This window comes from Erigeron canadensis, chromosome 1 (assembly GCF_010389155.1).
Source record: "Erigeron canadensis isolate Cc75 chromosome 1, C_canadensis_v1, whole genome shotgun sequence".
Taxonomy (NCBI): domain Eukaryota; kingdom Viridiplantae; phylum Streptophyta; class Magnoliopsida; order Asterales; family Asteraceae; genus Erigeron; species Erigeron canadensis.
This window is the reverse complement of record NC_057761.1, coordinates 21,712,814-21,735,179: the sequence shown is the minus strand read 5'-3', so window position 1 is coordinate 21,735,179 and position 22,366 is coordinate 21,712,814. Positions and strand designations below refer to the sequence as shown.

Genomic DNA, 22,366 nt, shown 5'->3' with positions numbered 1-22,366 from the left:
TTCATATAAGCACATCGCGAACATCTAAAGTACGTATAGAACTCATATAAATTAGACTGTCTGGCCGATCTAGTGGCATATGTACGTTCTTAAGAACTTACATAGAACATTTCTGGGACGGTTGTTACAACATACAACTTAATGAACATTTCTTAACATGTCAACATATATAACAACTTAGTCAACATATGCACATACTTAATTACTTTTACTTTAAATGTCAACATATCAACATAAATCATTTCAACAACACATATCATAAACACTTCATGGAAACATCATTGTAATCATCACACTACGCATGCATATAATTACTTCAACTTTAAATGTCATCACAACATAATTAACTACTTCAACATGCATATGTTCCCATATAACCTCCCGCATCACCCGGATAACCCAACACATATAAGATAATCCGATTAAGAGGTTAATTAAAGAAAACTACTTTTGTTGTGCCTCCAGCGTGAGAAAAGTCATGTATCTTACCTGATGACGACACATCACGATCAATAAGCAACTTTAAAATATCTTGTTCGAGTTCCCGACTACCTATCACACATATAATCGACATGTAACATAAATGGGACCTTAAAGAACATCTCCAAGCTCCTTAAACATCAACTTAACTTATATCTAAGGTCTTTGGGTCAAATGAGCACTAAAACAAGCTTAAACGACCACCAGACTTGCAAGTGAGTCTCACCCCCCATCAGTGCGTCGCACCAAACAATAGAAAACTCAAACCCAGACCAGGTGCGCCGCACCTCGGGTGCCGACCAACAAAACCTTTTTTTGTTTTTCTTTAATCTCCTTCCGAACGGTTCCCAAACCTCCCCCACGAATTACACCCATTAAATTGACATCACATAGGTCACAATTAAGCATTTGAAAACATCAATGAATTCTTGAATCAATTACATAAATGAATCCCTCTTTTTGATCATTAAAACGACTCAAACCGCAACGTTTGATTCAAAAACACAATTGAACACACATGGATATAATTAAACACCTGGGATTCACTTATTTACATATAAACAACATTATTCAACATTAAAGTTTGCATCTTGACATAGTTAATCAACTCTATTAATGATTTTACTCATGAAAACGTCGTTTTAAACCGAAAACATCAACTTCCAACAACCCCAGCCCTCTTGGTCGAATCTACAGGGACAAAACCCACTTTAAAACTTAATCAACAATCGATTGATGATATAATACCCGTAGGTTTGATCAACGGATCGAAAACGAAGAAAAAACCCTTCCGAAATCCCCCGAAATCGACTATTTATTGAAGAATTGACCTAAGGTTTTATATGTAAGAGTTTTCTAGGGTTTAAATTTGACTTCTCAGCCTTAGGTCGTGCCTTATGCCTTATATATGCTGGAACAACTTTCAAAACTTTACATCTAGGCCTTCGCACTTCGTTATAACTCGTTTCGGCCCTTACGGCTCTTTTAACGCCGACAGGAATGCTTATCGACCCTTTTATCTTATTGGGAACATTAATTGACTTTATTAATCATTATCAACTTTAATTTCATTACTTTAAATCACTTTAACACATATCTCATGTAGATCATTAAATTCACGTAAGCACATATAAAATGCATAGTAACTAACGGTCGCTAACGGCAAGTTAACGGTCAACGTCAAAAAGTTTTGGGATGTTACAGCCATGTGGGATGAGTTGAACCCAATGGTGTTCCCTCGTCCCTGGAAGGCGGGCGAATAAGGACGAGTGGAGAACGAGTAACATTGGGCAGTTTCTAATGGCTCACATTTAGCGGTTAGACTTTCTTGGTCTAATTCAAAAATATTACTGAGCACTTAAATGTCTACTTTAAAATGCCTATCTTGCTTTTAGTCAACAATCAATATTGCACAATGTGCAAACCTACTGTAACCCATGGTTTTTTAGATGTGCAAATGTGCATGTCCCTCCTTCTGTTTCAGCTTTTTGATTGCTTTTCTAATGTTTTCGGCATGTTCCTTCTGAAGTCGTTTGCAGGTTGTTGCGACCCGTTTGCTAACCCATCCATCCTGCCAACTCTATCTACTATTTTTAATTACCATGAAGGCATCATGAATATGTGATTTTGTGTCTTAAATTTTGAGGTATAAGCTAACACAACCTCATGTGTTAAAGGGTATTTGGAACCGGCTCATGTGGGTGATGGCTTAGTGGTGTTCATTCCATCAAACAAAGTAGTAAGTTTAATCTCTTATCTTGGACGGAAGAATAGCATTTAAAGATAGACCAACCTTGTTATAGAAGGATGCCTTGTCAATAGCACCTAAAAATCAGAGTTATACATTCCATATAGAGGGATGCCTTATGTTTTTGAAACAGTTACACTTGGTTTTGTAGTAGTTAGCCATAATAGTTTTGTAGTAGTTTGTGAGAATGTTACAAACTATTTTGTGAAAACAAGTAAAAATAGGACTACACAAGTTGGATTTGATTAGTGAATATGACGATGCTCATGCTTAACTAGTGTGAAATTGGTTAGAGTATGAAATTGGTTAGACTATTCCCAATTTCTCATGTGTCTTGGGAGATTGCTACAAATTTATTTCGTATTTGAGAAGGTATATAGAAGTTTTTTAGTATTTTGGGCATATGAAATATTTCATTAAGTTTTGTAATTAGTTCAATAGTTTAAAATATAGATTGTGTTATGGCTGAACTTGAAAAATCCCTAATATAATTAGTATTTTTTCAAGATAGGCTGGAAACACAAGTCAAAAACAAAAAAAGGAAATTACTCAATCAGTTAAATAAATAGCGAATATTTGTTATTATACTATTTTTTTCCAATTCATCTGGGCTTTCACTTTTTCGACCCATTTACCTATAAACGGCTCGAGTTGGGTTTTGTATTCGATGAACTCCCTTGAGGTGATACAATCCTTACAAAAGCTATTGATGTGTGAAATCTAGCTTTAAATTTATAAACACGATTTACCGAAAGACTGACTACTACACACTCACAGGCAGTGTACCAGATCGCATGCAGTATAGTAAAAACTGGTAAGCCAAGATCGTTCACAAGGACTTTTATAAGCAATTGTAACTGTTAAGTGATTCAAGTAAAATAGGGGTTTTGTGGCCGAATTGCCACTTTGTAAGTAGTTAGTAAAATTTGTTAGTAATCCCGGAGGATTAATCGAAAGAGAAGTTTGTTGTTGAAAACAATAATTTAAAGGTCACCCATCTTGATTTCACTCGACAAAATGTTAAGATTGCACGTTTGATGAAGTTCAAATTCAATTTAGTGATTAAATGACCGAGACTCAAATTAATCGTCAACCCCGTACCCGTCAAGTTAACAACTTATTCGACTCTCTTGTATAAACTAGTTTTATTATTAAGACCGGTACCCCGAGACGCCTTTTTATAACTTCTCTAGTTTAACAATGGTTTTGGTCATTTCAGATAACAATTTTGCCTATTGATTGCACCCAACCATCAACCCGTTAATTCTTATTAAATATTAATTACCCTCTACCGTACCCGTCATAGAACCAATTGCTTCTAACCAAGCAATCAAAATAACTTATACCCAAATCCTAGTCGTCACTAAGCAATGAATACAAATTATCCGCAATCAATAATTGAATAACAAAGAATTAATAGATTAAAATCACGACAAAACGTTAAATCAAATCACTTGAATTAATAAATATTGTGCAATCCCTACATAATGTCTCACTCCATCAAGATGGATGAAAAGGCGATTAGTCACTCATATTAAATATGAAATAACAAATCAAAATGAAGGAATTCATTGTTATCGAATACAAAGGATTGAAAACAAATAACGATATGATTCCAATAAAGCTTAAGATCCTTCCAAATGGTTGAAAATATAAGAAAAACCCTAAAAAGAGCACTCAAAATCGTCTGGAATATCAAAGGTAGGTTTTTGGAATTTTTTTGCAAGCTATTTATATGTTGTCCAAATTCAGCAGGTTCGGCGCTAAACTGCGTCGCAGTTTCACCTTTGACTTTTCTGTTGACTTGACTTTCATTGACCGGCACTCTGTCATATATAGTCTAACTGCGTCGCAGTTTGGTGCAACTGTGAAGCGGTTTCAACCTCGACAATAATCACTGCGACGCATAACCACACTGCGTCGCAGTTTACGTTGACTTGCATTGACCACCTTGACCAACTTTGACTTTCTTCTAATCTTCACTTACGTGCCCCGTAAAACGTCCGTAAGCACTTGTTTTGCTCCAGAAACTTTGTTTTCTTCAAATTATCGCTTAGGTACCTATTTTCCACCTGAAACACTGACAAATACCATAAACGCACCAACTGTATACGAAAATGACTCGTAAACCTCACTAATCGACCACTTTAAGCTATGGGAAATGGGCATAAAATACGACATATCAGCTATTACCTTGCATTCAATGTGTATACTACTAGTTGCAATCTTTGAAACAACTTCACTGGCCATAATGTTAGCGATTAAGCTTGTAAAAGAAAATCCTTGGGTAGCGTGGGAATTAACTGTTGGTGCAAACAATTATTTTAGTATATTTTTTCATTGTTAATTACCTGTTATTGCTACTATACGCAAGGAAAAGAGAGAAAATAATCCAACAATCAGGGAAGATAAAAAAAAAATACAAAGACTCTGGAGTCCAGTATTTGGACTTACATGAATATAATACAAGTCGAATAGTTGATGACATACACATTCCAGGTGAGTTGAAACCTTAGATATTAGTCCAGTGTTTGCTATCGCTACTATTCGACCCATCCACCCGAAAAGAAGTTGTTTAATGATACTAACTACATGACATTGCGGCTTGTAAATAGAGAAAACCGTCTGGCTAAATTGTCCAGGAGTATTTAGGAATGCACTAAAAGATATGACTTAGATTGGTAGACACTTTCTAGACACAATTTAAATCTTGAAGCACTTTAAAACAAGTCGTCTGACTAACATTGTTCAAGAAGTATTAAGCAATTGGATTTATTGATGCCTTGAATTGCCTTCGTTGTTTGCAAGAAGATATGCGGATATATCGTGCAGTTTTAAATGATATTACCACTAACTTCATAGCATCATGTTTGATGATGTATTTCGCTTGCATGGTTAAGTTATAAGTTAACAATAGAAACTACAGTTTATCTCTACATATCTTTCCTTTTATTATTACCCTATTAGGTTATTTGTTATCCTTATACCAACTTCTCGTGCACATATAACGTAAATGATTTTATGATAATATTGTATGTATTTAAAAACTTTTTTAAAAATACACGGGTTGAACCCGGGTTGATTAGCTAGTTTACTTAAAAACCAAAGACTTAAACAATGTTAATATTGTTTTTCCTCAACAAATCTAAGCTAATACATAATTGACTAAACAAACACCAATTTTCCATCCATGATGTACAAAATTACATTGTCATCCTTGTGGTGGGTTTTTTGTCCCTATCATTATAACCGCTCAGTTAATGGCTCTCACGTGAAAATCATAGGATGTCATTTTGGTCTTTATTTTTCTATTTGATTCATGGAGACGGAGGGGCATGACGATAGCACTATTTGGGTGTGTGTGGGTGGGTAATGAAAGCCGAAAGTGAAATTGAAAAAACTTTCCGATCCGGAAGTGGTTGAGACAATAGCTCCTTGGTGAACTATTCTTTTCAAGTTGATTTAAAGGTCATGTAATTGTTTTGCGTGTGCCATTCTTTGTTTTGAATATATGTTTCTAAATGTGTGATATAGACGAATAAAAGATCAGGTTGTTCTTTTGCGTTGATGATAATGATGATTAAAAAGCGAGATAATGGTGATATTGTATATTGATTTATAGAACTATAGATCACGTTCTATAGATCAAGTGTTCGTGTACGGTAGCATGATAATATAAATTTATGTATTAGTTTTTTTTACAATTGCACGCGTTATAATTAAAATCGTTTAGAAACATTTTTGTCGTTGTTGTAAAAAAAAAATGAATGATATTTGAAAATAAACTGTATAACAAACATCTTATGGTCTCCACTTTATGCACGCATTATCCCTCTTTTAAGTGAAATGACAAAGATACATTCATGTAAAGAAGGTTAATAGAGTCCATGGTCGGCCTAATTATTGTAAGTAGGTAAACAACAACTTTAGGCCATTAGACATATAAGGCCCCCAATTTTTTAAAAAGTTTTGGGCTTCTAGATAAATAAAATAAGCAGTCCTAAAAACCTATCAATCTTTTTTCTTTATTTTTTATTTGTTGACCACATAAATTCCAAAATATAATGAAAGACAACACTGTAGGTATGTGGTGGACGCTTTTCACATTAGTGAGGTACATAACTATTCTTTCTTTTTTTTCTTTTTCGTATATATACGCTAATGACTAGGCCTCCAAAATTAATTTTCGTTTAAAGCCTATAAAAAGTTTGAGCCGACACTAACATAGTCGTTATAATGACATAGACGAAAAACCCATCACAAGAACGAAAAAAAATACTGTGTTTAAGGATGAAAACTAAACTTGGAAATTTATAATTTACTATTTTATTTAATTTAATAATAATTTAATTAATTAAATTAAAAAAAAAACATTAAACAGTTATGTCAATTTAATTCAATAAACCAGCCCATTAAGTTAGACAATAGTCACCCACAGTCCCACATTATACATCTCATCCATATCTACACACCTAACTTTAAAAAGAAAACAGGACCCAAAAACATGATACAAACTACGAACTATTTAAACCCTAGCCCGTTATGATTCCCGAACCACCAAACTGACCAGTCCTTTTCCCATAACCTGCCACACAACCACACCCTAACCCACCCACTCCCTCCCTCCATTATATATTATCACACACACTCTCTTACACACATTGGGTTCATAATTTTATTTCCCTTTGGCCTTCTCACTCTCTCACTCCCCAAAAAAAAACCACTTTTTTTTTTCTTTCTTATTTATAAACAAAAAAAAAAAAATTTGCTTCAAACTAATTATTTGCTAATTTATTTGTTGAAATCGTGCGCTTTGCGAGGGACATACACTTTTCACTAGATCCTGTTTTGAGGTATGATTTGTTTTTTAAATTAGTTATAATTTTTTAAAAAAAAATTTTTGATAATCTTTTAGGGTTTAATTGTGGTCATTTGCTTAGATCTGTACTATTTTGTGATTTTACAAGTGTTTATGCTTTGATCTGTGTTGATCTCTCTGTTTATTTGTTTTAATTGTACGGAAATTGCTATTTTAGGGTTTCTAGGTTTTTTTTATTTTTTATTTTGAACTTTACTTCTTTTAGTTGCTTATGCACTTGTGTAAGTATGAGCATGTATGTATATATATATATATATGTAAGTATATGTTTATGTTATTTGAAGATTATGCTAACTCTGTGTAATGCATGTGTTATTTTTAGTTATGCAAAAAAATAATGGTTTTATGTTTTGTTCTAATTTTTTCTTTTTTTAAAAAATTTGTCTTCCTTTTTTGTTGCTTTACTTGTTTATGTTTATATGCAAGTATATGTCTATGTATATGTATATATATTATATGAAGATAATAATTATTCTGTGTGGAATGCATGTTTTTTAATTTCATTATTTATTTTATTTATGCAAAGTTATTATGGTTTTATGTGTTTTTGTTTTTTTTTATTTTGACTTGGGGTTAGTGGAAACTGTTGTTATAATGTTGTAGATGTATAAGTTTATGAGAATAAGTATAAAAATTTTGGATGATTTTTGATTTTTTTTAGTTTCCTGAGTGAATATATACACACACACACATATATATATATATTATATATATATATAAACGGTGAACTGACTTTGATGATTTATGTTTTTCAGGTGCTATCATGGTGAGGAAGAGGAGAACCGGACAACCCGGTGCAGGTGAGAGTTCCGAGGCTCAAGGGAGTGCTGGGCAAGGTGATGTTGCTCAACAACCAGCACAACAGCTTCAGCAGGGAGGCGGTCAAGGTGCTGGTGCACAGAGACCACCACCACAGCAACAGCCGCCTCAACAGATGCAACAACAAGGTGGATACCAAGGACAAGGGCGAGGTGGCCCTGGACGAGGTGGTCCAGGGCCACGGGGTCCTTACCAAGGGCAAGGTGGACCCCCACAAGGAGGAAGAGGTCCAGGCCCACGAGGGCCGCCACGTGGTGGCATGGCTCCCCAGCAACAGTATCCAGGTGGACCAATGGATCAACCGCCACAAGGGCGTGGGTATCAGCAACAACAGCAGCCTCCAAGAGGAACTGCACCATATCAGCGTGGTGTTGGTTCTGGACCTGTGTACACTGGTGGACCTTCCATGACACCAACTCCCGAGCTGCACCAAGCAACACAGGCTCCCCAGCAACCTGGGGTCACTATGCAACCAGCTGCTTATGGACAACCGCCTGCTGAAGCGTCGTCTTCTGCTGGTTTGCCTACCAATCAGCCTGTGCATGAGGCAATGGAACAGCTTTCTATCCATAAAGAGGAGCCTATTCAAGCTGCACCTGCTTCCAGTAAATCATTGAGATTTCCCTTGCGCCCCGGAAAAGGTAAATTGGGAACAACGTGCATTGTCAAAGCCAACCACTTCTTTGCTGAACTGCCTGATAAGGATTTGCACCAGTATGATGTGAGTTCTGAGGTTTTTCTTTTTATTTATATAAATGCTTTATTGTTTAATTTTAATATCTATTCTTGACTTTAATATGTTTGTTGTCATTGGATTAGGTTACTATTACTCCCGAGGTGACCTCTCGTGGCGTGAATCGTGCTGTTATTGCACAGCTTGTGAAGCTTTACAAGGTCTCACATCTTGGAAAGCGACTTCCTGCTTATGATGGAAGAAAGAGTCTATATACGGCTGGGCCTCTCCCTTTTATTTCAAAGGATTTCAAAATTACTCTGCTTGATGAAGAGGATGGTTCCGGTGCTCCCAGGTCTTGAATGTTATTTAATTTTAACTGTTTTGCTCAATTATATGTACTGGCAATTGTTCATGCTAGCAATTTTCTTTGCTATTCTTGATTTAGGAGGGAGAGGGAATTCAAAGTTGCAATCAAGCTGGCTTCACGTGCTGACTTGCATCACTTAGAAATGTTTCTGAAGGGAAGGCAGGCAGATGCACCACAAGAAGCTCTTCAGGTGCTGGATATTGTTCTTCGGGAGTTGCCTACCAACAAGTAAGCATCTTAGTCTAGATGCAATCTTTTTACTGGTGTCATTTTTATATGTTATGTTCTGCTTCTCACACATTCGGTTGTATGTAGGTACACACCAGTTGGTCGATCGTTCTATGACCCTCATCTGGGCCAAAGGCAACCATTGGGTGAAGGGCTCGAAAGTTGGCGTGGTTTCTATCAGAGCATTCGTCCTACTCAAATGGGCCTGTCTCTTAATATAGGTTTGTATTTTTTTGTCTTAAAGATTGGTTTTTGGGTATTATTCTCACTATATTCAGAACTTGGGGAAACTTGCGATATCTTTTCAAATTTGATGTTTATATATCTAACATTGCTGTGCTGCAGATATGTCGTCAACTGCCTTCATTGAGCCACTGCCTGTAATTGATTTTGTGACTGAGCTTCTGAATAGGGATGTCACAGCTAGACCATTATCTGATTCTGATCGTGTTAAGGTTAAATTTCTCATACAGATAGCTTTGATTCTTTGTGATTGACATTGGTTTTTAGTTTGGTTTGTGGAACAAATAAACTTTTAACAGAAGGATCTATGTTTTTCACTGTTTCTTGAACCATATTTTTGGTGGTTTGTGGAACAAATAAACTTTTAACAAAAGGGTCTATGTTCTTTGTTTTTTGAACAGCAGATCGTAGATGGTATATCTGGTATATCTTGGTGTGCTATCATTTTAACTGATGACCATTAGGAAGGATTGATGGTCTTTCTCTTTTTAATGAGTTTTTACCTGGACCTTTAGCTATCTATATTGCATACTGTTTGATAAAGTTGACTGGGCATCTCTGACCTCATTTTGTTATTTCATAGATAAAAAAAGCACTAAGAGGAGTCAAGGTCGAAGTAACACATCGTGGAAATATGCGACGCAAGTATCGGATATCTGGGTTAACATCTCAAGCAACAAGGGAGCTGAAGTAAGAAAAAATTATGTTTTTGAAACTGTTGTTCATCAAAGATTGACTTTGATTGTATTTTGAACTGACATTTTTTCATTCTGTCAGTTTCCCAGTGGATGACAGTGGAACGATGAAATCTGTAGTTGAGTACTTCCGTGAGACGTATGGATTTGTGATCCAGCACATACAATGGCCTTGTCTTCAAGTTGGAAATACTCAGAGACCTAATTACTTACCTATGGAGGTTAGTTATAACTTTATTTATTCATCTGATGGTTTAACAGTTAACATGAGATAAGGTCTAATGTCTTAAATCATCAGGTCTGCAAAATTGTAGAGGGTCAAAGGTATTCAAAGAGGTTGAATGAGAGACAAATTACTGCTCTTCTCAAAGTCACTTGCCAACGTCCCCAGGATAGGGAGAGAGATATTTTAAAGGTTTGGCACTTTTACTTTTGTTTCAATAGAGTCGCTTGTTGGAGTTTCTCATGTATGTTTCAGTCAACTTTTTGTTTAGAACATTAGTGTTATTCGGATCTTTGTGCACAACTTTTAGGTGTCGCGAACAATTTTCTTACCTGAATTTAGGGCCTAATGTAGTGTTGGGCTTTGATAATCATTAGGATTTTAAATGATTTTTTCCTTGTTTGCTGCTGTGGGGACCTCTTGTAAGCTTGATTTTCTCCTGCAAGTTTCAGTCTACTTAGCTGCTTATTATTTATTTTTTATACGGCTTATGCTTCTGCAGACTGTGGCTCACAATAATTATGCTAATGATGATTATGCGAAAGAGTTTGGTATTAAAATCAGTCCAAAACTTGCCTCTGTTGAAGCCAGGATCTTGCCGCCGCCATGGGTAAGTGGGTATCATTTATGTTTATTTGCATTCTCAGTACATCTTCTGACTTTTTATTTTATTTTGTAGCTCAAGTATCACGACACTGGCCGTGAAAAGGATTGTCTCCCTCAAGTAGGTCAATGGAATATGATGAATAAGGTAGCTTTTCTTCTCATCATCTATACCATTACTTGCTCACATATATGTGGCTTCAGTCATTAGAACATGTATGCCTTCTGTGTTTTATCCGTCAACATGGTGAAAGTTCATTTTTTTTTTGTATTTGGAAAAGCTTGTTTTCTTGTTTGCATAGCCACATGATCGTGGGAGTAGATTACTCACGTTTAACCTGTGAAAGGTTGATGTTAATATGTCTAATTGCTTTAATATATTGAACATGAATCTTTATTCATCCTTTCTTTATGTAGTATATTAGAAATGTTCTATTAGATGTTAAGATATGCACCTCACTCTAAAATTGCACCCCTTACCATGTGTTTTTTTTTACTGCCGTTATTATCTGTTAGGTTGTCAGTAATTATTACACATGCTACCAGTTATCTTAATTTCTCATATATATTTATTATGGTGTCATCGTGGTAAATGTTGGATGTTGGAGGTTTTTGCTTATATGTCCATTTAGTCTGGTTGCATATTATAGCCTGTTGGAGGTTTTTGCTTACATGTCCATTTAGTCTGGTTGAATATTATAGCCTGTGTTTCTTGTTTTTTTAAGTATGCCCGAGATAGTCTGGTTGCCCCTTAAAAAATTTTGTCTGAGATGTATAAATACCTTTTTTTGCTTAATAATTTGGTGCAGAAAATGGTCAATGGGGGTAGAGTGGCCAGCTGGATCTGCATAAATTTTGCCCGCAATGTGCAAGATAATATGGCTCGCAATTTCTGTCATGAACTTGCTCAGATGTGCAATATTTCTGGCATGGTACGTCAACCAGTCTCAATTTGTTTTGTGCAAGTTTCCCTTGATGTGCAATTGGGATGCTTATTAAATAATTGTTGTTGATGTAGGCATTTAATCCTGAACCTGTGCTTCCAGCACTTAGTGATCGTCCTGATCGGGTTGAGAGAGTGTTGAAAGCTCGTTTTCATGAAGCTATGACTAAGCTACAACCTCAGAGAAAGGAGCTTGATCTACTGATTGTCATTCTGCCAGACAACAATGGATCTCTTTATGGTATTTAGTCCGATCTACCCTATATAGAGGCTGCAGTTCAACTCACTCACTTATAGAGTTGACTTGGGTTCTTTTTTGTTTCATTTTTAGGGTCGAAAAAATATTTTATTCAAAAAATTTATTGTTAATTTAATGTTATTTTAACCATAGTTAGCAAATTGATTGATAAATTGTTTTAATCTCGTATATATTACCCACCTGTCTTGCTGCACTTTTTTTTATAAGTTTTTCAGTTTTTGCTGAGTGCTTTGTGTGTTATTGTTTTGAGTTATCAAGTTTGATGCTTTGTATTTTTCTTGTTTTCTGTGCAGGTGACCTGAAACGAATTTGCGAGACTGATCTTGGGATTGTCTCCCAATGCTGTCTAACAAAACATGTTTTTAAAATGAGTAAGCAGTACCTAGCAAATGTAGCCCTAAAGATAAATGTGAAGGTTGGTGGAAGGAACACAGTTCTTCGTGATGCAATATCAAGGCGAATACCTAATGTCAGTGATGTTCCAACCATCATTTTCGGAGCGGATGTTACTCATCCGCATCCTGGGGAAGATTCAAGTCCCTCTATTGCTGCTGTATGATACATACTTGCCTAATTTGCAACTAATATTTTAATTTATTTTATCCTAGGTTTGTATTACTAAACTTTGCTTTTTAATGCTTATAGGTTGTTGCTTCTCAAGATTGGCCTGAGATCACAAAATATGCTGGCTTGGTTTGTGCACAAGCCCACAGACAAGAACTTATTCAAGATCTGTACAAGGAGTGGAATGATCCAAATAAAGGCAAAGTTTCTGGCGGCATGATCAAGTATGCTTTTTTGTTGCTATCTTCTATTGTTGGCAAAATGGGTAGGCTGGCTACAAAGGCTAGAACAGTTTTGGGTTGAATTAGTTATAAAAAAGAATCTCTAATATGTTTACAGATGTCGTTTTAATACAATCAAGTATTTAGACAGTACCCTTTAAGTTGGTCAACTCACATTTTGATGATCTCGTTCCTTTTCACTTCCATGATAAGCAAATTCTAGCATAACTTATTCAGAAGCAAATTATCTGACATTTCCGCCTTTAATACATCATTACCTGAGCATAGAAACCACCCACCTCATGGGCTTTTGGGTTTTTCATTGCTTGCTTATTACTCTCGTCTGATAAATAATATGGCTTTGGGGTTTCCATCATTGCTTGCTATTGTTTACTTACTATACTGGTCTGGTAAATAATCGTTTTTGGGTTTTCCATCAATATGGTCTGACGAATGTGTTTTTTTATGAAATGAAAACAATAGGGAACTCCTCATATCTTTCCGCAGAGCTACAGGGCAAAAACCACAACGGATCATCTTCTACAGGTATTCGACCGTTTATCGTTAATTGTATGCTGTACGTTTTGCATCAATTGTATTTGAACTGTGTTTGAATTTTCTGATGACATTGTAGGGATGGAGTTAGTGAGGGCCAGTTTTATCAAGTTCTGCTGTATGAGCTTGATGCTATTCGTAAGGTGATAATAATTCACATGTCTAACTTGTAATGTAATTTAGTCGCCGCTTCTCATATCTAATATATAATGTAATTCAGTCACTGCTTTTCTGTAATCGTATCGTTGAACTTTTACCAGGCTTGTGCATCTCTTGAACCAAATTATCAGCCTCCAGTAACGTTTGTGGTGGTTCAAAAACGTCATCACACTAGGCTGTTTGCTAACAACCACCAAGATCGTAATTCTACTGACAGGAGTGGAAATATACTGCCAGGTATATTTATATTATTTAATGGTTTCTATTAAAGTATATTGGTATTGTAGGTCAATCCAGCCCTTTCCACACTTGCCATTTTCTCTTTGATAACTAGCGGTCCTTATTGGCAATCATTAGATTTAGAGCATCTGTTTCTTTTGCTACATATTTACTTATTTTTGTTTGGAAACCTGCAGGCACCGTTGTTGATTCAAAGATATGTCATCCCACTGAATTTGACTTTTACTTGTGCAGCCATGCTGGAATTCAAGTATGTGTGAATGCATTTAGTTTTATTTCGCTTAATTTATGATAAAAAAAACATGCTACAATTAATTTCTTTGCACTAATAATATTGTTAATAATCATAATCCAACAATATATGCTTTTCAGTATTGGCTTGTTAACCTTGTTTTGTTGGGCAGGGGACAAGCCGTCCAGCTCATTATCATGTATTATGGGACGAAAACAAGTTTGAAGCTGATGCATTGCAGTCGCTCACAAATAACTTGTGTTACACGTATGTCTATTCTATCAGATGTAATCTTTGTCCATATTTTTCAAACATCTTAACTTAATTATGTTGTGGTTTGTGTGATTTAACAGTTATGCTAGGTGCACTCGCTCAGTGTCTATTGGTAAGTTCCCTCTTAACATTGTTCATATCATGAAATTCTTTTATCTAGCAATAAAAGTGAAATTAGTTATTTGTTTTCTTGAAAAGAAGCACTTGGACCAATGGTTTGTTGAAAATGTTGTTTAATAGTAAACAAATTAACAAATCTGCATCTTGTTGAGTTTATTAATAAATATGTATGTTATAAATGTAAATGATATTATTTTAAGTATTTTCTAAATCATTTTTCACAGCTTTTTTCTTACAAGATTTGTTCAAATCACTGCTTTTGTGGGTTGCTGTATATTTATTATTGTTTGGTATGATTCAACAGTACCTCCAGCATACTATGCCCATCTGGCTGCTTTCCGTGCACGGTTTTATATGGAGCCAGATACATCAGACAGTGGGTCAATGACGAGTGGTGCTGCTGGTCGTGGGATGGGTGTAAGGAGCACACGTGTGCCAGGGGCAAATGCTGCTGTTAGACCTCTTCCCGCCCTCAAGGATAATGTGAAGCGGGTCATGTTCTACTGCTAGAGTTGCATCTCATCAGTGGCTTGTTTCATCGTCATGACGGGCTGAAAATTTACTGTGTTTTGCTACTTGTGTACTTGAATATACAATACTGTCTCTGGCCTTTACACATGGCTTGCTTTTGTCTGTTTTTTGACATCAAACTGTGATGTTGATTGCGATCCTGGTTGGTATGACGATTTAAAATGTGATTTCTTCTGTTTTTCATTTAGCAGATGCCTTGTGAATTGCCAAGTTAATTATGTATAGGAGTTTGTTTTCATCCATTGCCAAACCGGCCTAACCAGCTAATCTGCTGTTGGTTAACCAAATTATGTGGTATGATTAGGTGTCTGTTTAAAAAAATAACTGGATTTGCAGGTCCGGTCTGCTGATTGATAGATAGTAAAGCCAAACCTATACAAATCGCTTACCTTTAAGGTTTATGAAAACAAATCTATAAATTTTGTAAAACGTAATCTATATACTTTTTTTTGAAAAGTAAACTTCATTAACCAAGTATCAACCAAAGTGGCGATACCAAACAATACATCAAGTAAACAAAATTACATAGCTAAATTTACTCTACCTATTCCAGCTAATATTTACTACTCTATCTATTCCAGCTAATATTTACATTTTTCTTTTTATTTACATTTTTCTTTTTATATCTATACCAAAGAAAGACCAAAGATTTAATATCCTGTACAACTTTTTCAATCTTGATTTGGGTGTTCGAGAACATTCTATCATTTCTTGCCTTCCAAATTCACTTATGATATTCTGCATTCTAACGATTTTAAGTATCTAACAATGTACACATTTTAATACGTTATATATCATACATCATAGTCATATTATATCAATAACTTCCACTATTTATCACTGTTGCCACTTGCCACAATGCCATCATTACATCATCGCCGCAACAACATCATGAATTGGTGTTGTGTGAAAGTGACCGTTTAAATGGTCATATGGTCCTTAACGTGATTGCTGCCAGCAATAAAAAAATAGTATGATTAAATTGAAACCCTCTTTTTAAAGCTTGATTTTTCACTCGAACAAACGACTACAAACACTCTAAAAACTTATACTTAGCGACAAATAAGTATTTCTCCTAATATAAAACTACAAATGCATAATGCAGAGCAAGATTGGATAAAGTACACATTTTCTATGGAGACTCATGCCTTTAGGCTAGAGCTCCTTTTCTATCATAAATAGAACTTAAAAGTAACGACGCTGAGTGCTTATTTACTTCCTTTTTACAAAATGTAAGTGTAATTTAGGTTTGTTGGATAGTGTTAATGTGAGAACAACAAATATGGAGAGAACTATGAGAACCACTAGTTTTCTTCCCTCTCTCCTTTTTTGTGTGGTTTTTTAATTTTTTGAAACTTATTTTTGTTTTTTATTTTCTTTTAACAAAAACCAATTCCAACAAAAAAAATAATAATAATAAAAATTTTTACAAAAAAATCATATGGGTTACGTGTTAAAAAAACGTGTGGATCCAGTTCATCCGTTCTAAAGAGTTGCACCCGCATATAGGAATGGTATGGATTTGATGGGCGGCGATCCAAGAGATGGTGGCGGTTGTATACGGTACGGACGTTGCTCTTAACTCTGAGGGCGATGGTTTTTTAGTGGTTCCCATGGTTCTCACCATATATTTTGGTTCTTAGATCCTTTCACTAGGTTTGTTTATTGCATTGTTTTCTCACTAAAAAGGAAAGGGTAGGATTATAAAGAAAGGGTTGAAGCTGAATAGCTGATCTAGAAAGATATGATTAAAAGTTAAAAAGATGAGTAACAAAAGAACTCTAGCTTTATGTAACCAAAATTAATCTATATAGTCAGTCAATCTAACTTTCTGTGAAAAACAATGAAAGAATATAAATATACAAAAAAAAGGTGGTGAAAATAGCTATAGTTGATTAATTACAATCAATTTGAATAGTATAGAATGAATCATCCCCATCATCATCCAAATCCACATCCATATCCATGTTGATTCCATAAACATCTTCCTCTCTTTCTTCATCCCATCTAATCACTTCTCTAATATACTTCAAACTTTCTTCGACTGATGCACGTTTTCTAGCAATGCTCTGACACACGAAAAGCTTCCTACCAGTGATCGATGCATACAACTCTTTAAACTTCATGGCTACATAATAATAAGCTTGGTTCGCCAATGTTTGGTGATTATGGCTCGTTTTTAGAGGCCTGAAGTCATGGAACCATTCACAAAGTGTTAATGGGGACCGGGCTATTTTGTCTTCAAAAGCGTCGTATTTGTTTAGGATAAGTACGAAAGGGATGTTGGCAAAAGAAGGATGTTTTATTAGGCTCCCAAAGGAGTCTCTATTTGCTAACATCTTATTTTTCATGACACCCTTGTATTGTGATGATTGCTGGTCATAGTCGCTTAAAGCAATGCAATATACTACGACCTGTGCGCCTGCGAGCATATCTAACCATTTGCAATTGCTATAAATTTCTCCCTTTGTGCTCATGCGAATTAATTGATACCTATTAAAAATCGGCAATGAAACAGAGAAAAGCAAAGAAAACAAATAATGAAAAGAAAAAAAGAGTAGGTGAGTATAATGGAGCAAACATATCATGTTGGGTAGGTTGAGCCACAATCTCTTTTGATAAATAGTAACCTAATTTTTCAAGATAAAACAGCTTAGGGGGCTATGAGCATATACTTTACGCTGACTTCAACAATTTGAACCGTTTCTTTATATCTCAATTTCTTGTTTTTGACCCATTTGATCATAGGGATAAGCCATAATCGTTTTAACACACAAATTTTACGAAGGTTTTTAAGGTGGAAAAGCATTGATTTAAGGTTGATCCAACCGGCATTAACAGTTTCCCATTATAACATGAACCTGAGACATTATCCAACCCCACCCAACATAAAATAGAGGAAAAACTTCACTGATCACTTGTCCAATTTCGAGACTTACTTTATTAAAGAAGATTCAAGATTTCCATCATCCATTTCATACATGGGGCTATGATCACTGAATGAGAAGTCAAGAAAGGATAGACCATTGCTTGGTGTTACTCCTTCAGCATATAAAATGTCAGTCTCCGATGGCTCGTAATCATTGCTCGACAACTCGATAACCTATATATAATAACGATCTCAGCAGAGATCACACATGAATAATCTTTAACTTTACTTCATCCATTAAACCTTTTTGACATAAAGTATAACCAAATCAAGCATCTATAGGTAGAATGGATCTGCAATTAAGTGGGACTAACAAAACGGATTTTACCTGATCAAGATAGAATTTGGCAAGATCTGGAAGCAAATGCAGCTCGTCTCTTCGCTTGTAGGTTTCCTGAATAGCTGGATCCTTCCAAATCTTATCTACTACAGGAGCATACTCGCGTGTTGCAGCAGGAAAGTAATTGTCAAAATCACCCGTTGCCATTATTTCCAGTAACCAATCAGAAAAATGCTTGGATTTTGGGTTAAGAGAGTAGGCAAATCGTGTACTTTTGTCAACTTCCAAATTACCTACAAAGTGGACAGTCAGTTATACTTACGAATAAAGATACATACTCCAACTCATTCATTCATAGATGAGTAAGTTCAAATTATGTATCATCTCTAATCAAATAGATAAAATATAAAACGTTAGCTTGAAAAGCAACAGCCTAGCGGGTCCAACGGGTTGAAGAAGTCAGAATTTGACCGAAGTGTATGTTTTATTTATTAATAGAACTTGCAATAATTTTGGACAGAAACTGTTTCATTTCAGCTAGCTCACACCGTTTCATCTCATCCCAAAATATTACCCATTTTAGCACGAGGTTATTTTGACCCATTACCCAACCCACCTATTTTCCACCTCCATTCAAAACCAAATACTTGATATCATAATGACACCATGGATGTCAATGTAAAAGCAAAAAGTGAAAATAAAATAGATATTCACTAAATTTATAATTTGTGGCTGTATGTAACACCTTGAATGCACTCTTCGTTTTGTGAATTGTATGATTTTAATTCCATCAGGGCCTCCTCTTCAAAAAGCTCTCGTCCCTCGAGCAAGATACTAAGATATCTGAAGGTGTTACTTTGTATCTTGTGCTTGAGATACTGCAACTCCTCAGCACTGAACTTGTCACCATATAAGAACCTCACCTGAAAAATAACAAAATTCATACGAATTTCATCACTCAAGGTCAAAATAATAAGATTTGAGCACCTAAATGGTTGCTATAAATAGCAAAATAATCATATGTCGGCAAACGCAACTTATATAGGTGGCAATTTCAATACAGTTACTTAAAAATGGGCTGGTATGGGTTATAATTGCTTCCTAACAAGTCGATCAAAAAATTTAGCTCAAAGGGATATAGAATCAAAAATCAACCAAGACGCACCTGCTACACGTTTTACTTTAACCAAATGGATTATTATCGTACTAAAAATGTCTTGTGATCATTATATTACATATCAACTAATTATTAAAAATGAGAAAATAATGTTTGTGGGTCAAGCAAACCCAACCAGTTTCAATCTGTACCGGAAAACAGCTGATTTTGAACTAAACTGTTTTGCCCAGTCACCTAAATCGGCCATTTTGCAACATCTAGGAACCTAAGTTTAGAAATCGTCAAAGCCAGTAACATAAAAGTCATAAGGCATGTAAATACCTGCTTGAAAATAGTACTTGTCCCTGATCCTTCCAAACCAAAAAGCATAATCTTTTTAACTCTTGAAGGCTCCATATTCAGTGACATAGACTTACTTAAGAGTGTACTTGTGTCATGATTTGACATATGAGAATGCTCATGTGGCACGGGCAAACAAAACAAGGAAGAAATGAACCGAGTAGAGGCCTACCTACCAGTAAACACAAGTTTAAAACCAGTTAAGTGCCGGCTAAGTATCACAAAACATAACTGATGGATATAAATTTGTAAGATGATGTATTAACCAGCAACTAAGTGTGAACCTTTCCCCAAATGTTTCCTTTGATATTATTTTGACCCTCTTCCTCATATGATCCATCATCATATAGCCAGAAATGTGTTCCTTGTGGGCATTGAACCTTGGCTAACTGAAATGCAAATCAATGACTATATCATGTTCCAATAGAAGTGAGTTTAAAGTCACTCACACAAGACTTGATACGATGGCACAATGAAACCTACGTAGAATTAAAAGGACTCCTAGACCGATGAATATCAAGAAATTCAAAGCAGAGTGACGATTTGTGGGAATATGACCAGTTCAACCCAGTCAGGTAACGGGTCAAAACTGGTTATTTTTAGCATTGTTCAAACAAGTTGGTTGGGGTCAGACTGTGGTTGCGTGGATCCATAATTAGTCGTTAATAGTTACTGCAGTGAATATGCTATTTTAACATTCTAGGTGTTAAAAGACACTTTGCAAGTCCTTCAACCCGATTGGCCCATTTGCCTTGTAACAAACTTCTATGAATTCAGTATATGCACAGGGCTACTCTGATCAACACAAGCCAGTGCAAACCAAACCTAACATCAACTAAGGTAAGCCGATTGGATAACAACATCGAATGAAGTCATGAACACTTCTCGCCTAGGCCACATTTGGGGTCATTGCGCTTTGAGTGCGCCTTTGCCTTTGACAAAGGGAAGTGATAATAACTTGATTTGAAGTCACAACAATCAGATTAAAAAATGTCCAACCAAACACCCATTAATACAAACTTAGAGGGTGTTTAACTTACTAATGATCAAATTTAAGTGACAATGGTAATTTCAATTTGCAAACAACAAGTAACCTATAAACCTAGATATACTTATAATATACATATACACCTACAATGAATACAAATTATTTACCTTTAGCACCTTAAGCTCAACTTTCGTAATCTCCCTACCGTTGATATAAACACCCGTGTTTCCATTACTTGCATCCACTTGAAGCTTACCTCCCACATTTAGTTTTGAACTCACTATTCTATCAGGTTTCCCCCCTTCCTATAAACACATCACACCCAAAATCAAACTACATTACAACAAAACAAATCATCAAACTTCAAAAATTCGAAAAACAAAAGTTCAATAAAATCATACACATACCTGCCCCCAAAGTCCAGAATCCTGATCATACCAATACCGGCCCGGTTTCAACTTCACGGGCGGAGCAGAACACCCCAAAAGCTCACTCAACTCTTCCTCTTTCAACTCACACCCATTCACAACAATCTGTTCCGAAAATCCCTTTTCGGCCATCATTATCTGTTTACGGACTTTACTCAACATTTTTGAACATTTCCCTACCTTCCCTTTCCTTGACTCATCAACGGGTAACCCGACACACCCGACGCACTTTTGCCCTTCGGGCATTGACCCCATTGCTTTCAAAACACAATCACCACAAAACCTTTTACAACAAACAACACAACTTTCTTTTTCTTTCAATCTAATCCCTTTTCCACACCTACTACACCCATTCTTTCTATTCTTAGTTTTCTTAACATTTTCATTATGTGACAAAGAATTATCATTACCAATACTAGTACTACTAGAAGATTCAAGATTGGAATTATCTTTATTCAAATCTGGGTCTTTTTCTTCTAACTTTTGGGTAGTATTAGTATTGAAAACATTTAAATTGGGTTTTAATTGTGGGGTGGTGTTTGGAAAGGAGGAGAATTTATGAGAGAATTTGGAGGAGGGTTTTGAAAAAGATTGAATTTTGGAAATGGGTTTTGAAAAAGATTGAATTTTGGTGGGAATTGAGGTGGTGGTGGTGGTGGGTTGGTAATCAACAGAAATGGAGAAATCAAGTTGGTGTTGATCAGGTAATGGGGCACCTGGAGGTAACATTTTCCTGAGGATATCTTCCCAGTGATCCTGATCCTGATCATTATTATTATTGTTATCAGTATCATCGTCACCCATTTTATTAAAATTGTGATTGTGATTCAGATCATTAAAAGAAAAATAATGAGATGTATGTATAGGTTGTGTAAGTGAGAAGAAAGAGAGGAAGTAGAGACGGAGGATTTGGAGAGGTTTGTGTTTTTTGTTTGTGTTTATGTTGGGGGCAGGTTGGATACGCTCCTTTTTCAAACCCCCACCTCATTTTTTATTAAAAAAGAAAAAGTAAAATATAAAAAAATAATTCCTTAAATGGGTAACGGAAAAAAAAAAAATCAAAATTCAAATAATGTTAAAAAAAAAAAAATAATCAAAATTCAAATACTCAGTTATTGGGATTTTTAGTATTGATGCACGTGTTTGACATGTACTTTTGTGCTTGAGTTGTAGAGTGAGCTATCGCGCGGGTGGTGGTGACGGGAGTAATATAGTTATTAATGCAAAG

The 22,366-nt window shown here is 35.5% G+C and overlaps 2 protein-coding genes across 2 annotated transcripts; one reads left to right on the top strand and one right to left on the bottom strand.

Moving 5' to 3' along the window:
* The first annotated feature begins 6,912 nt into the window (after window positions 1–6,912).
* Window positions 6,913–15,244, top strand: LOC122584824 (protein argonaute 1-like). Its single transcript, XM_043756888.1, has 22 exons — window positions 6,913–7,080; window positions 7,862–8,646; window positions 8,745–8,953; window positions 9,047–9,196; window positions 9,284–9,417; window positions 9,542–9,651; window positions 10,023–10,129; window positions 10,217–10,355; window positions 10,433–10,549; window positions 10,860–10,967; window positions 11,037–11,108; window positions 11,770–11,892; window positions 11,979–12,144; window positions 12,456–12,715; window positions 12,808–12,950; window positions 13,431–13,493; window positions 13,582–13,645; window positions 13,763–13,898; window positions 14,078–14,151; window positions 14,306–14,400; window positions 14,487–14,518; window positions 14,831–15,244. Exons 2-22 carry the CDS (start codon window positions 7,870–7,872, stop codon window positions 15,034–15,036), a joined length of 3,285 nt encoding a protein of 1,094 aa, XP_043612823.1. The 5' UTR covers window positions 6,913–7,080; window positions 7,862–7,869; the 3' UTR covers window positions 15,037–15,244.
* Window positions 15,245–16,825: 1,581 nt separating this feature from the next.
* LOC122582959 (extra-large guanine nucleotide-binding protein 3-like) lies at window positions 16,826–22,054 on the bottom strand. The gene is made up of 8 exons (XM_043755397.1): window positions 21,118–22,054; window positions 20,878–21,015; window positions 20,007–20,111; window positions 19,705–19,890; window positions 19,012–19,189; window positions 18,315–18,559; window positions 17,997–18,160; window positions 16,826–17,550 (listed from the first exon to the last, which is right to left on the bottom strand). The coding sequence occupies exons 1-8, from the start codon at window positions 21,940–21,942 to the stop codon at window positions 16,953–16,955; spliced, it is 2,439 nt and encodes an 812-aa protein (XP_043611332.1). The 5' UTR covers window positions 21,943–22,054; the 3' UTR covers window positions 16,826–16,952.
* Window positions 22,055–22,366: the final 312 nt, after the last annotated feature.